Source organism: Osmerus mordax, chromosome 16, assembly GCF_038355195.1.
Source record: "Osmerus mordax isolate fOsmMor3 chromosome 16, fOsmMor3.pri, whole genome shotgun sequence".
In the NCBI taxonomy this organism is placed as follows: Eukaryota; Metazoa; Chordata; class Actinopteri; order Osmeriformes; family Osmeridae; genus Osmerus; species Osmerus mordax.
This window is the reverse complement of record NC_090065.1, coordinates 9,992,272-10,007,768: the sequence shown is the minus strand read 5'-3', so window position 1 is coordinate 10,007,768 and position 15,497 is coordinate 9,992,272. Positions and strand designations below refer to the sequence as shown.

Genomic DNA, 15,497 nt, shown 5'->3' with positions numbered 1-15,497 from the left:
TAACTGCACTATGGTTCTGCAAGCAGGAGACAATGAATCTTTGCTCAAGTTTAGCATACTATTACTACTTTCCTGTTCTCTTCACTAAACACTTTTCTGAGGCAGTGGGATATTCTGTGCAGTACAAGTCACCTGGCTTTACATTGTGGCCTCTCATTGCATGTACAGTAATGTACACCTCTTTTAAAATACTTTACGCTAAACTTTCTGCATAAAAAATATATACAATCAAAAGTTTTACTGAGCTAGGTGTGGTTGGGTGAAATATTGTAGACCTGTTGTCATGCAGGATATGTGTTTTATAGACCAAGGTTTTTTACAGTTGTTTGAGAATAGGGGGCGACAAAGAGAAATATTGTATTTGATAACCAGTTCTTAGTACTTGCGCCTTTATTTCAACCAATTTTAATCTTACGCGGTCATTTCTCAGAATAAAATAGATGGAAAACTAGTTTGTGAAAGAGTCAGAATGTTTGTTTAAAGAGTAAATGCAAAACCTCCACATCGGACAACAAAAACGTTTTTTAATACTGCGTTTTACTCAAATATTTTCCGTGAATTAAAATGTTCAAATGGAAACTTAATGGCAAGCTATCATTCAAATCCTCAGTTAATCAGCAGAATGCTAACTTATGCAACGTCTTAAATAGCTGCACTGTCACTAATGAATATATCAGACAAGTTAAGCTTTTCACACACACACCACATACACACACATACAAATACACAATGAATTTATGACGTATGCATTCTTGGTAAACAAACTGAAACACATGCATTCAAGATATTCAATGACAACAATTTGTATAGATGTAAGACATTGATCATTAAGTTATAGTGAAAAAGTAAATGGCATTGAGAAGCACAGTCAGATAGAAGAGGCAACAAGTATTCAAGTCATAAAAGATAGTTTGATACTTTGCTGTTGAACAGCATCTGTTTATTGCTAACCCTGCTGTGGTAATGGATTGATGTTGGCATGTAATGAATCAGCACCAGAAATGTACGTCCATTCAAGAAATATTGAAAAGAAAGTGTGATGGTGCACTCACTGGAATCATTACATCCCAAAAATTAGTCAATGTCGGGGCTTATTTTCCCAATAATGACTGGCGTTCTATACATTATCCCTTACGTATATCATTCTAAGTTTTGGACAGTTTTGCATGGAATGCTTAAAAAGTGAATGATGAAATGTAGTTATTAACCATAACTTGGCCTATACCCTGAAAGTTAAATACAGTTGATTCTAACTGTTTTAGTTTGTTAGATGACACAATTCTTCAATTCTTCTATTGTAATGTTGTATAACGTATAAGTAACTTTACTACACTTAAATGTTCTAGCACAGTTTCTTTGCCATGTACTTATGGAGGTTTGGTTTAATGGGCTTTCTAAATTGGACAACAACAAGAGTCTGTCACAACCAGATCCAGGCTCCACTGTATAGAGGCTTAGTAATAAATACCAAACACTGATATTGACCCCTCTGATGTTATCAGCCCCCAGCAAAGTCTAGTTTTTATACAGTAGGTGAAGAATCGGGAACAAAAATGAGCTTTTTTCAGTCAAAAAGGGAGGGATATGGGCCAATCAGAAGAAAGATTGGGGAATATTGGGAATAATTTTCAGTGTGGTTCTTTCACTCTCCTGCAACCTATAGGTGTGAGTACACTGAACTGGGAAGGTGTGTTGTAAACCAAACATTACCTTTCCTCTCCATCTCTTTCTTTCCCTCTTGTTCTTCTTCTGTCAGTGATGGCCTCTGCTGTGCAGCTGTGCTCCAGGTTCCACCAGCACTGCGCATAAGGAGACACACACCTCTTCACCCTCCTGCCAAGACCAGAGAAAGAGAGCGAGAGAGAGAGAGAGCAGGAGAGAGAAGGCGAGAGGGAGGGAAAGAAAGAAAGAGAGACACCACCATGTACAGCGTCGAGGACCTCCTCATTTCGCACGGATACAAACTGCCCAAGACCGTCTCCACCTCCTCGTCCTCGTCAGTTGCCACCGTTTCCGCCGCCGCCGCCGCACCGTACGACAAGCGCTACGCTGACTGCCACCGTGAAACCAACGCCGAGAACAGGCCCGGTCGCGGAGCGCTGAACGGCTATGAGGCAGACCGGGGAGCATGCGTCTACGGCAGCAGGCAGGCGCTGGTTCTGGCGAAGGGCTACCCCGCCGACAGTGAGCACCAGAGGAGAAAAGAAGCTGGCAGTGGTAACCTAGGTGACGCGCAGCCCCTGGGCGATTCTCTCGCCACGGATAGTGGGTGAGTTGTCCCTCCCCACCCCACCCTCTCTTTCGAGATCTCGGTACCTTCCCGGCCCCTCAGCGTTGCATGCAAAGCCGAGCCCCTCTGCCTGCACTGCGCATGTTTTTTTTTTTCTTCTTTCCTCCTTGCCTCTCCCCCCCTCGCCCCCCCTCCCCTCCTTTCCCTTCCAAAGCTGCAGACCCACTGTGGCTGCAGCAGCAACCACTGTCTTATGCTGCAATATGAAGAATCATGGAAAGGTGCCGTCTATGCTGTCGACTTGTTTACATCACAATGCGAATCCGTGCTTAAAGAGATTACACCTCTCTCAATTCAGCCCACGCCTCCACCACCACCACCTGCAGAACCACCACCTCCAGAGTCTCCGTCAGCCTCAAGACAGGAGTATAATCACACACACACTGTAAACAGAAAGGCAAGCTCACTGAATCGCACGTGCCCTTTGCTCAATCCTTAATGTAAGCGTGTTGCTGGGCAAACATTCCGAGAGCCCCATATCCATTCCCAAGTACAGTTTAATGAATATCCATCCATCGTCCAACACCTTAGAATGTAGACTGATACAAACCGACACCGTTTCTCAGATCAGATGTTCATGTCCAAAGGTTTGCGATGTGAACATGAATTTGAGCTAGCAGTCATAATTGTTATCATTATTATTTTCACAGGGTTTTTAAAACATGATAATTCATGGGAAACACTTTACAAACACTACACATTTGTAGTGTAATAATTCTTATTTCATTTTCATTAAAATGAAATAACAAATTCATTATTTGTAGGTGTTTACAAGTGCATGACAAAGACCTTCTGTTTATGTATAGTTATGTTATGTTTAAAAATGATACAATAGTTATTCAGAAACAGTCATACTGCAAATGTTTTATTGTGTGAAGTTGTTGTAAAATTATACCAATGCATATTTACTCAATATTCATGATTGTAAGCTATGGAAGTTAAAATACATTGGAACAAGCATTGGGGTTTGTTATTCTTGGATAGGTGTCTAGCTGGAAAATTAGATTGACGCCCTGCAATGGTGGTGTGAGAATTCTACTCCCTAAACTATTTTTGTTCATGTCTTCTAGACAATAAAACAATCATCCCTGATTGGGAATAGATTGAATCCTTAATTACAATTGATCATAGCTGCTTGGATTCCGTTGCCATGTTGCCAAGTCTGCAAAATGTATTTACTTGGGCTGCAATGGCTAGGAAAGTGCAGGGGCGTTCCGTTCATGTGAGGGGATGTGGAGCTCATAAACAAGGGGTGTTCAGACACTCCTTCTCAGACTTATAGAGCGGGAGTGGCAGAGCGCGTAACCAGCTTTCAGAATTAAGGTCAGTGTGTGTCTTAATATGCAGATCATATTGCAGCAGCCACACAATTTCATGGTATCTTCAAGGGAGTTGGGAGGCGCTGACTCAAGCATTTCCATCAGATATGTGTTGCCCCTCCCTCCCTCCAGCCACCCCCCCCCCCCCCTTTGTTCCCACCCTCCTCAGGGGGTTTGCAAGGAGAAGGAGACTGATTGTTCTTCATTACCAAAGCCCAAACACTGTCTTGGATGCTTGCCAGACATACTGAATTTATAATATCACAATTATCAATATCCCGATTTCATCAAATCCTAACTCGCTGGTCAGCATTATGTAATTACACTGAAACAGTTTTGAGAGGGTCCCAGATAAAAACCCTCTCTTCTTTTTTTCCTTGAGCACGTGGCTGCAAAATTCATCTTTTTTTTCTCAGAAGAGGTGGCAGCCTGAGGTCAGTCGAAGGTCACGAGAACATCTTTTTAATCCAATGACGGATAAGGGGCTTCAATGGACTTTATAAACTTAAAGGCTTACAACCTAAAATACGCCACAGCGGTTGTCATTTATGAGCGCACACAATAAATCAAACACAGTATCACTACTGCGTGCACGCAAAAATCTCATCTATGTCTAGCGTTTCAGTTCTATTCCTTGTTTTGCTGCTTTCATTTTTTAGATACATGAACGGACACAATCCCACAACTGAATGTGTCAACATCCGTGTAGCTCTGCATCTGTTGTCATCCAAACTTCTTGTTTACCTTTTAGCTTCTACGACGCTCCCAGCCTGAGTTATTCCGAGCAGCTGCTGAGCCACGATGAGAGGGACGTCTCCTACTGGAGGAGGCGGGGCCAGGACTTCAGCGTCCTCCTCGACTACGCCGACGGCAGGGAGCTGAGGGCGTCGGCGGGGTCATGGAGGCCCCAGGCCCTGGTGGCGGCCGGGGAGCACCGGGAGAGGCAGCAGCAGCTGTGGGAGGACCTCTCCTGGCTGAGGGACCCCGACTCGGCCCCGGGGCAGCTGAGGGTGACCGGGGAAAGGAAGTGCCAGAGCCTGGGCACGGAGGAGTGGAAGCCCGCCGTGGGGCTGGGGAGGCAGCTGTCGGACGGCGAGGGCGAACGCTGGGCGCAGGAGCAGCAGCACCGCTTGAGGATGACGGAGGGCGCGCCCCTCCCCAGAGCCCGGGGGAAGTCCCAGTCCCTCCCCAGAGTGCTATCGCCCGACGGAACGGAGCACACCGACATGGTTCTGTCCAGACAGGGCCAGCTCGACAGACAAAGAGTGAACAGCACTGTCTTCTCCGGGCCTTACAGTAGGTATTATTACAGCGCCGCCATCGGTAGGGACCGCTGGGGCAGGGGCTGGCCAAGCGGCCATGTTGCACTTTTACCAAAGCCCAGGTTCAGCAGGCCTGTTAAGCCTCCGTCGTATGAGATTCACCAGCAGACTCGGGGTAGCTCGGAGACGCTCGCTGCCGATCAGGGGCTCAAACAGAAAGACAGACCCATCTATTATTACCCCAGGGGCGGGGAACTGCAGAGACAGGACTATTTCGCACAACACTCTGCCATCTTTGGTGTAGAGCCCCCAGGTTACATCCCGCCCCCGTCTTATAAAAGAGCCCCACTGCCAAGGGGAGGCCCGATCAATCGCAACGAGCTGACCAACTACAGGTGGAGGGGGGAGGTCTTGCAGGTGCCTGTCAGTTCGGAGGCGGCGAGGTGGTTCTCCCGACAGACGGGAGGTTCGTGGCTCGAACATTACGGGGATCGAGGCGCGCCCTATCGAAGACACGTGCATCCCGGATACAGTGAGGAGCACCTGGGACATGTGCGTTATTTACCCTTCGATGACCCGCGAGTGAGACATAACTCAGGAGGGCCTGGTGGAAATTCTCTCACGGACTCGGACAAGGTCCGAAACATCAACAAAGAGATTCCCTGCGCTAAGGTTTTAGGACAATCTACAAATGATAGTGCCTTTTCACCCCCCCAGGGGCCATCTGTTAATACTGACGGACGCAAGGCATCCATCAACGACAATGACAGCAGTAATCGGTGGTGCAACAGGGGCATAAGCAAAGGAAGTGACAGTGTAGCTTGTGAACAAAGCAGCGGGAGCTACCCCGCGGCTTTTCAGGTCCGCCAACCTCCGCCTCCTCCCCCACAGAGCAAGCCTGTGGACCAGGGCGTGGCCGAAACTGTGAAAAAGAGCGAGCCTGAACCAGAGAAGGAGAGACCTAAAAGCATACGGAAGAAACTCAACGAGACGATCTTTTGTTTGGTGTCGGTTCCCGCTCCCCCGGCGCCCAGTGGGACGACCCGCGATCAGAACAACAACGACGAGAAGCCGCCCGACCAGGTGGACAGTCCCAGCGAGAACAAAACCGGCCACTTAACAAACCAAAGTCTCCAAAGCACATCTTCAGCTGAGGCCGAGCTGCAAGCACTAACTGGTAGCATAGCAAGCAGCTTAACGAGCAGCAGAGCGAGTAGCAAAGTAGTAAGAAGAGTCCCCTGTAGACCCCCTAAGATAAACCATTACAAGGAGCTGAAGTTATCGGGTTCCTGGCCTGCCAACCAGTACCGGGACCAGGAGACGCAAACGAGCCCAGAGGCCCGAAAGCCCGCCCCTCCAGGACCTGAAAACAAGGAAGCACAAGAGCCTGTTCCCCAAGGCTCGGACGTCGCCCCCGACAGCGGCGTGGGCGGCGCCGCGTTCAGCTATCCCATAAAGGGCGTGAAGAGCCTCAAACCGTCCAGCAACAGCGCCTTTTCCCGGACGTCCACTTTCTCCAGCCAGCTGAACAAGAGCACAGCTCCAACGCCAGCACCACCCTCAGGAAACGCGGAGGAGGACGAGGCGGCCAAACCAGCAGCGGCCGCCGTCGCAGCAGCCAGCGGCGGCGGCGGGCAGGAAGCCTTCGGACAGTTCCTGCTCAAACCCGTCAGCCGACGCCCGTGGGATGCCATCGAGGAGCTGGAGACCATCAACAAGGAGCTCCAGAATCAGCAGAGCAGCAAGCGGCCCAGCGTGGACCAGTGCATCGAGGACCTGAACGAAGCTTACAAAGACATCCTGGAGCTAGGCACTGCCAGCAATAAAGTCTCCAGCGACTCCAACGTGCAGATCCCGGAGCGGATCAAGATCAGGATGTCGGGGGAGCCCCTGAACAAGCCGAGCAGCCTGCGGCGCAGCATGGACAGCTGGTCGGCGTCCATCGACCCCGAGTACAGGGAGGTCAAGAGCGCTTTCTCCCGCCCGGCGGCCAAATCGGTAACCTTCAGCAAGCAGCTTAGAGAGGAGCTGCCAGTCCCGCCACGGGAAACAGGCTTCCGAGAATACAGGGTCATCCCGAACCTCTCCCACAAGAGGAACAGCGACGGCAGGACGGTCAAGCTCGACCTCCCGGACGAGCCTATCGAGACGCCATTATGTGACTTCAGCCCGACGACACACGCCACAGCCGCCGAGGTCCCCTGGGCGGACCGACAGCCCATGCAGGACGCCTCCACCCTGACGAGCCCGCCGGATTACGAGGACATTTGTCAGACCCTGCGCCAGTCGAGAGACACGACGGAGGCCAAGACGTGCAGATCCAAACCCGGGGCCGGCGACTCGGACCCCCCCCAGGATGACCGTGTGGACTCTGAAGAGGAATGCCCCATTTGTAGGAGAGAGAGCGAGAGCCAGATGAGACAGCTGCCCATGCCTCCGCTCCACGAGGAGGACTGCTCGGAGCTGACCAACCAAAATGGCGCATCCGAGGACACCGGTGCTGAGCAGTGTCCCGCCTCAGAAAACAGGGCGGAGGGGGGAGAAACACCGGAATGCACGGATTTGAGCTCAAATCAATCCGAGCCAAACGTGCGCCCTGATGGGGAGGAGCAGCTGTCGCCAGCAGATGAAAACGCGGGCGGCGCTGAGACCTCCATTCCAACCGAGAACCCAAACGATCCACGCGAGGTCAAATTTGCCAAGGGCGCGTCAGAGAGTGAATCTATAGAGGAGAGGGCAGCTAGGATATTAGGGATCGATGTGCCTGCAGAGTCCTTGGTCACAGAGGAGAAGAGTGCGAGCGAGTTAGCGACAGGAGGAATGGAATCCGCCGAGAACGAAACGACTCGACATGTGCCTGAGAGCGGTGTGGACAAACTGACACTTGGTGAGAAAGAGGAGCTGGAGGCCCCGGACTCCCAGTCTGTGGGGTCTGCCGACAGGCAGGAACAAGAGAAGAAGCAGCAGGCCATCCTAGAACCGAGGATTGTTTTGCGGGCCCATCTGGGTCGAGACCACCCAGGAATACCAGAGTTCCCACCAGACAGACTGCCTCTCTCGGTCCCCCTCAACCCCGACCACAGGCTGTCTCTCAGTGTGGAGGGAGAGAGGAGGAGCCGAGGCCCCTCGCAGAGGATTGAAGCCCTGCAGGACAAACTAGCCGCCTCCCCTAGCCGGGTAGCGGTAGAACGCCTGGCACGGATGAAGGAGGTGGACTCTGTCTCCCGCATGAGGAGACTCAGCATCAGAAGCACAGACTCTGGGGAGGGGGAGGCCAGCGGTGGCCAGGAAGAGGAGGCTCTCCCTACTCCTCTCAGAAATAAAGTGGATGATGGAGTGGTTTCCCAGACTGCAACAGTCTCTATGGAGACGGTGTTGCAAGACCAAGACAAGGCACTGTCTGTTTCAGGTATGTTAAGTTCATTACAAATATAATGTACAGTATATTTATACAATGAATACTGTTACTAGGATTTTTGTTTTGCATTGTTGAACGTTTCGATTTAATTCGTGTTCCAAACCTACCACTACAGTATCATCACAGCGAAGACAGACCACAAACATTTACTGCACCATCTCACTGAGCCTGTTATTAATATTTCCACAAGAGGGTGTTACAATACAAGAATTGCCCTCAAGCCCACAACTATAACTCAACTGCAAAGAAATTCTGGGGTACATCATGAATATAAAAAAATGGTCAGTAACATATGTTTCCTCTTTCTAAAATTAGTATCCCCTCCGCTGTGTCCCAGAGGTCTTCGACTCGAGCCGGACGAAGAAAGCGTAGAGAGACCACGCCCGTCATCTCCATTGGAGGTTTTAGCTCCAACACTGTGACCTGGCTGCCCACTAGATTGCCTTCATCTCATCCCAACACAGAAATGGCCTTCTTGTCCGACAAGAGCATTGTGTACAACACCCTCACCCTCTGCGCCGTTGAGTACTAAGAGTGCTGTTCCACTGCCAAAAGGGAGGCGTCCCCCCCCCCCCACACCTAGGGGCAGCTTCCAATACCCCCCCCCCCCCCACCCCCCCAACCAACGATCCAACTTCTAACCTCCCCTTCCTTCACTCCGCCACTCCACCTTCCCTGACCCATCCTCGAATTGGGTTATTACTAGTCAGTCTTCTTGTAGCGGCTTCTCCTTTCTACCCTACCCTCACAAATGCTTTTTTTCATTGGCAGATATTATGCAATTCTGTCTTGCGTATAAAACTTCAAAATGTCCATGGTGAATACAGTCCAGTCATTATGCACATACTGTATGATCCTGTTTGTTTACAGCGAGCAGATGGGATATGAATGTAAGCACTTATGTCTGACACTAAGCAGACATAAGAGAGTAATTGTCATTAAAGAAAACTGTTCTGTTTCATTCAAAGTCGATAACACCAAAATAATTGCATTTTGATTGTTGTAGTGAGGTGAGAAATGTATAAAACTGGAAGTTAATGTCTTTTGGCTCAAGAACTGTTTTCATTTTCAGATCAATCGATTGATATATCAGTCTATTATTTGATACATTTTGTCCTTTCTCATTGATAATCATCACCCACAGAGCTCTTCAGTGAAGAGTGACTCTATAATATATATGGCATGATGACAGTTCAATAATGTATTCAAAGACATAATGGTTCTACTTTAATTAGGTCGACGCTGCCTTCTGTTTCCAGATGTGCATATATATAGTAGGTTGGTTCAGAATTGGGATAGTTTAATGTAAATCTGATGTATAGCTCAATTTTCCAGGAAATTCCAGGGGAAGCAATAATGGTATGGAGTGCATAGTATGAGTTGCTACTATTAAGGTGAGCTACATGGACATTAGGCCAAAAAGATAGATCAATGTTGTCGAAGCCTACAAACAGCTCAATAGGTTACTAGAGCTGGGAGCCATTGTCGGGAATTTCATTGTGAATCTGTCTTCATTTGTATCATCCCATAGTAAAGTGGGTAAGGTTTCAGGGTATGCGTGTGGATGGGTGCTTTTTTCATTATAGCTATATCAATGTCCATACTTGTGTATCGAAGAGACTACATTTCACCGAATATTTATTTATTTTTATCATTGAATTGTTAATCAGTTTGCATATGTACAAAATAAAGTATATTTTAAATATTTTAATAGATATTTTGTATTTAACCATAACATTTTATTTCTCCACACAAGTTGAAAATACCATATGTCTGTACAGTACCATGATGAGAGTATAATTTTATAGAGCTTAGTATGAAAGGATGACCATGTGGTGTGCCTTGACCACACAATTCGGTTTCGGGAGATTTAGGGTTTATCAAAGCAAGTTCTTCGACTTGATGGAAAAATTCAGATTGTGGTATAAGCTTCTATTTTATAGTGCTTTTAACATGCTGTATGAAGAAAGAGTTATTGTCGGGTGCTTGTCGTGACATTTGATACATGGACATACATGGAGTTACATTCTCAAGTTAGAGGTCAAGTGACCTGAGATCGTTTTGTCTTTGTATGTCTTCCAAGGCAGATCATGTACTGTTTTGTTGCTAACCTAAGTAAATGTTTAGAAATAAAATCTGAAAATGTATTATTTTATTCATGCAGCCAAACCTTTCTTTCCGCAGTAAGTCAATTATTTTCAATGGTACAGTTGTTGGGGATATAATGCGTTCATAAATGTAAACATCTACGGTGTGTTTGTTCTGTTATTTGCTCAAGGTGAACATAGCACTGTTCAATCATCGTTTATCACTTTAACTGTAATGTAGCATTATTACAGTTGTAGCATTTAATGGACTTAGTCTTAAGCTGAGTATTTCTTACTGACATATTTACTGTAAATTTGAAATAATGAATCATGTCGCCTTATTATGTGTGCATTACATTATACTTAGGCAATGCCAAATAATTACTTACTAAGCACTGTTCCATTTTTTACTGTAGTTTCTAGAACCAACTTATCACTCTGCCATCCCCAAAAACAGCCGTAGGGCAGCAATGCTCCCCTTCACTCTCTAGTATGTACGGTCAGAGCTGAGTCAGATAGACATTGTTTTACAAACAACATTCTGTCCACCTCAAAAGGTGAAAAGACAAAGAAAAAGTTCAAATTCAGAGGAGCCCAAAAGTCACATAAAGGACAAACTGTTGCAAATGACAAATTTACTATACTTTACTGTAATTCCTCAAATCTTGCTTGACATGATTGATGGAGGCCTCAGTCTAAAGAAGTCAACTGCCCATAGCCACAATAAAACCGGTTTGAACCAGTCTAGTTCGGAACATAAATCCCACCAATTGGCATGCCAGGTACATTGTAACTTGGTGTCATTTGACTTTTTGTACTGCAGGTTATGTGCAACATGAATAATTATGCACACTTGTAATATTTTCTATTTTCATATGAGATTTAACTGCTTTTTGTACTCACTGGCATCAGTTTTTTCTTCCTTGCATGAATTGCAGGAGAGAGGAGGAGACCTGGTTTTTGCATACAGTATATTTGCATTTAGTACTCCAGTAGTCTAATCAGTGGGCAAACATGATCTTTCATAATTTAAGTTGTGGAACTATGCCAAGTATTTAAAAGCTATTTTTAGAGTAAATCAAAAGGGAACTCATTCATTTCTTTTCAGTTAAGACATACTTTTACCTTTGTATTGATGAATATGAGCATAATACATAATCATATGATTGTGCTACTGTTGTAATATACTGCAGTCTGATTCATAAATAAACTATTTGCATGAAGTTTGTGTTTGTGATCAATCAGAGATGTATTGAAGTATTTCAGAATAACAGGCTGGATCTAAATGTTACATAGGAAATGTCTTGAAACGTGGAGAGACATTAGCTACAGTCCAGAGAGTGAGAGAGACAGAGAAAGAGAGAGAGAGAGACAGAGAAAGAGAGAGAGAGAGAGACAGAGAGAGAGAGAGAGAGAGAGAGAGAGAGAGAGAGAGAGAGAGAGAGAGAGAGAGAGAGAGAGAGAGAGAGAGAAGAGAAAGAACACACTTGTGGAGGCAACCTGCTGGTAATTTCAGCTCAATTACCCTGCCAGACTGTCACACTGGGCTCTGCCTGTTGGATGAAAGTGTTGGCACATTGCTTGAGAATGAAACCTCACAGCATGCTTCTCTGTGGCTTGGAGGACATCCACGCATTCCTCTTTCTTTCTGCTCAAATGTGCCATTACCCACTTATTCGTCTAACACAGACTGGGAGTAACTGAGGTAAACACAGATGCTACTAGCTATGCCATACATTTCTCTCAATGGACAATAGATGGATAATTTGATTGGCTTGCTCACTTATTAAATGATGCAGCCAACAAACTAAAGTAAATCAGTTAGTTTTAGTAAATCAGTCACTTCTGGGTATGTGTTCTGGGTTTGCATTGGCCAGCATTTGGGTGGGCTGTGTGATCCCAACAGCCCACCCAGCCTGCAAAATACCAACTTGCAACCTTACTAACAAAATATTTGGCTAACAGTGTGTCTGCTACAACACCATTATATATACATTATATAGAAGCACTTCATTAGGTTGATTTGCTTTCTATGCTCACTGCAAAGAATGTACAGAATAAAATACCAGTGTTCATTACTTAAATCTGCACAGTGACAACCACAGAGGCCTGAGTCCTACTATGTAAACTAGGATTTGTGCTGCTCATGGTATGGCCGGTTGGGAGTAAGGCGCTTGGTGCAGCTGATTTTAAATCTTCTTGGGCTGTGACAAATCTGGAAATCCACCACCAGAATGGAAGTATTGTGCAACTGGTTTTAGCTCCGACTTTTTAAAAACTCTTTTTTAAACTCTCTGTTTCTCTTGCTCTGCATATTGGTAAGACTTGATGCAGGCTGCCTGGAGATACAGAATTCACCCACATGGATACTGAATCCTGTGTCGTCAAGGCAGATGGACTTCAGACATAACTGAAGCAGTTTCAGCAGTTGTTGCTGGAGGACCTGAATACTTGCAATAACTTCTACTGACTAGTGAGCTATGGAACGATCTGGAACCCTGTGATATCCCCGTGCTCCTGTTGAACCACGTCCCTACGGCCTCCTCCCTGGACCTCGTCCTCGAGCTGTCAGCTGCCGTCTCGCCCGACCCACCACCAGTGAGTAAACAGCACACTAGTTGTGGTTACGCACCTGTTGCCAGCTCCGTAGTGCCTGGGAATCTAGGCATTCTGTCTATGTGACAGTTGTGCCTCCTATACCTCCCTTTCACTCCCTCTTTCATTCATTGTGCCTTGATTTCAAGTCCAAAAAGTGGGCTTTTCTGCGAAGTGTGTTATTCAATCGAATTGCTACTGATTGCTTTGTCGTGATATCGATGTGTCGACATCGTCTGCAGTGAGAAGCTCCGTGTACTACAGTACTAACTGTAAGTGATGACAGTGATGTTACATTGGTCGTTACTGCATGCATGTCATGTTGTAGCTGCCCCTTCGCCACTAGGTGGCAAGTAGCCTCGTAAATCCCATCCATTTGTAACAGGGTCCACACACACACTCACTGCGTGAGTGGGGAACCTAAAACCCTGTCCTGCCATATAAACCTGACTCTACTTCTCACCATCAGATGACTTGGAGAGCACATGTCGTTGTTTATCCTGACGAGTCGGTTCCTCAAAATACAGGGAATGGTTCATTAGAAGCCTGTCTGTCTGTCTCTCTGTCTCTCTGTCTGTCTGTCTGTCTGCCTGTCTGCCTGTCTGTCTGTTGGTTGAGTCTGAACCTGCTGCCATATCTGTTGTCCTGCTCTGACTCCTATACACAGATTCATACAGACAAGCATGTAAACACAAAAACATGCTCATTCAATCGTCACAGCAGGTATGCATGCCTGCATGCACAAACACAGTAACTCACGCATATATGCACACTCAAACACACACATGGACAGAGTTTCTGTCCTTAGTAAAAGTGTTTGAGTGAGCGTTTACATCTTTTGTAAATATGGCAAGATATGCTATATTGAAATATACAACCGTTTTGGAAGGTTGCATCAAGCCTGATAAAGCAACGTTTGTAAAACCAAGGTTTCAAGTCAAAATGTCCACTCTTGCAATTTTAATAGAGAAAATATTTATTTTGGCAGGGACTTTTCATAAACATTTATCCAGCACATTGGAACACGTGTGTAATCAAAGCCCTTGTAAAACACCCACACTCAGATCCTGTCATGTGCGTCTCACATATCTACTGCGGCCTGCAGTCATAAAAAACCAACAGCAAGTTTGTCAACAATTTAATAAAGATCCGAGTGGGCGTAGCATGTAGTCGGTAGTTTGGTTGCAAAACCATCTAGACCTGCAAGAAAAATACAATCTTCTCAAATATTTATGAAGACCGCAAAATATAACCATTCAAAATTACAAACTCCAAAATTGAAAAGTCTCTGATTAACAACCATGTCTTCTTTCCCTCTTTGTGCTCTAAGGGGCTTGAGGCACCTGGTTCTGGTTTGGTGGTACAGGGGACCTTGCATTGACTGGTTCTACAACTGCAGCATTGGCTTCCTCTCCCCCTCTCTCTTTCCCTCTCCTTTCTCTCTTTCTCTCTCCCTCTCTTTCTCTCTCCCTCCCTTTCTCTCCATCTCTATCCCTCTCCGTCTCTCTCTCTCTCTCTCTCTCTCTCTCTCTCTCTCTCTCTCTCTATCTCTCTCTCTCTCTCTCTCTCTCTCTCTTTCCCTGGCTATTTATGGCAGATTCCCCTCTATCAAGGCTGCTCTCCTCAGCCCATACATGGTTGCTGCTGGATGAGGTTACCCCCGACACTTTTGGCCCAGTTGCGGCAACACGCACACACGCCTCTTACTGTCAGTATGAGCTGTCAGGACCTGAGGGGCCCAACAATGTTAGCCAGAATGGACTTTTGGAGGTCCCAGGAGGTGCGACAGGTTTATGACAAGTCAGACTCTTTTTAGAGCAAGTCCCTGGAACTCAACTTTTGGAATAGCTCGACTGAGCCACCTGGAGTGTTTTTTGTTTTTGTTTCTTTTTTTTTGTTGGGTCGTTGGTTTTATTTGTTTATTCCTGCAACCTCCTCCTCTCCCTCGCTCTCTCCCTCCCACCCTCCTCTCCTCTCCCTCGCTCGCTCCCTCCTCTCCCTAACCTCTGTCCCTTTCCTTACCCCTCTTCTCGTTCTTTCTCTCCCTTTCATTCCTGGACTGATTTATTTGGCTCTGTGCTAGCAGAGCATAAGGGAAAGCACCCGTTTATATTCGTCAGCTCCTGAAGCTGAGTCTTTGTCTCGTGGTTCAGGCTGGGTTCTCCTCTGGGAAGGTGTTGGTTTCTCAAACGCACACCTGCATCTGCCGTTCCAGCGCCACACCAACCGTTCTCCCAGTACCAGTCAAATACCTTGTTTTCCAGTTTTGAAAGCCTCATAAGCTTTCCAGTTTCTCAGGATGGATGGACTTCTGCATAGTACTGTTGGACTCAAATAGCTTTTGACCGTAGTTGGAACCAACGGAAAAGTAAGTCCACAACCTTAAACCCCCCCCCCCCCCCCCCCCCCCTTGTGGCTTTCTCTGTTGACAGTCTGACTGTGCGTTATTCATTCATTGGTAGAGTGCATGATTATCAGATCAATTGGATGAACACCTGCCATACACATTTGTATGAGTTGAATCCC

The 15,497-nt window shown here is 46.5% G+C and overlaps 1 protein-coding gene across 1 annotated transcript; it reads left to right on the top strand.

Annotated features, from left to right (window-relative positions):
- Nucleotides 1-1,922: 1,922 nt before the first annotated feature.
- LOC136958913 (junctional cadherin 5-associated protein) lies at nucleotides 1,923-8,821 on the top strand. Its single transcript, XM_067253043.1, has 3 exons — nucleotides 1,923-2,269; nucleotides 4,361-8,264; nucleotides 8,627-8,821. Exons 1-3 carry the CDS (start codon nucleotides 1,923-1,925, stop codon nucleotides 8,819-8,821), a joined length of 4,446 nt encoding a protein of 1,481 aa, XP_067109144.1.
- Nucleotides 8,822-15,497: the final 6,676 nt, after the last annotated feature.

Excerpts from the sequence above, each read along its gene's own strand:
- LOC136958913 (XM_067253043.1), top strand. The coding sequence starts at position 1,923 with ATGTACAGCGTCGAGGACCTCCTCATTTCGCACGGATACAAACTGCCC. Across the intron at positions 2,270-4,360 it reads TCTCTCGCCACGGATAGTGG|CTTCTACGACGCTCCCAGCC; the intron begins GTGAGTTGTCCC and ends TTTACCTTTTAG. Across the intron at positions 8,265-8,626 it reads TGTTGCAAGACCAAGACAAG|AGGTCTTCGACTCGAGCCGG; the intron begins GCACTGTCTGTT and ends GCTGTGTCCCAG.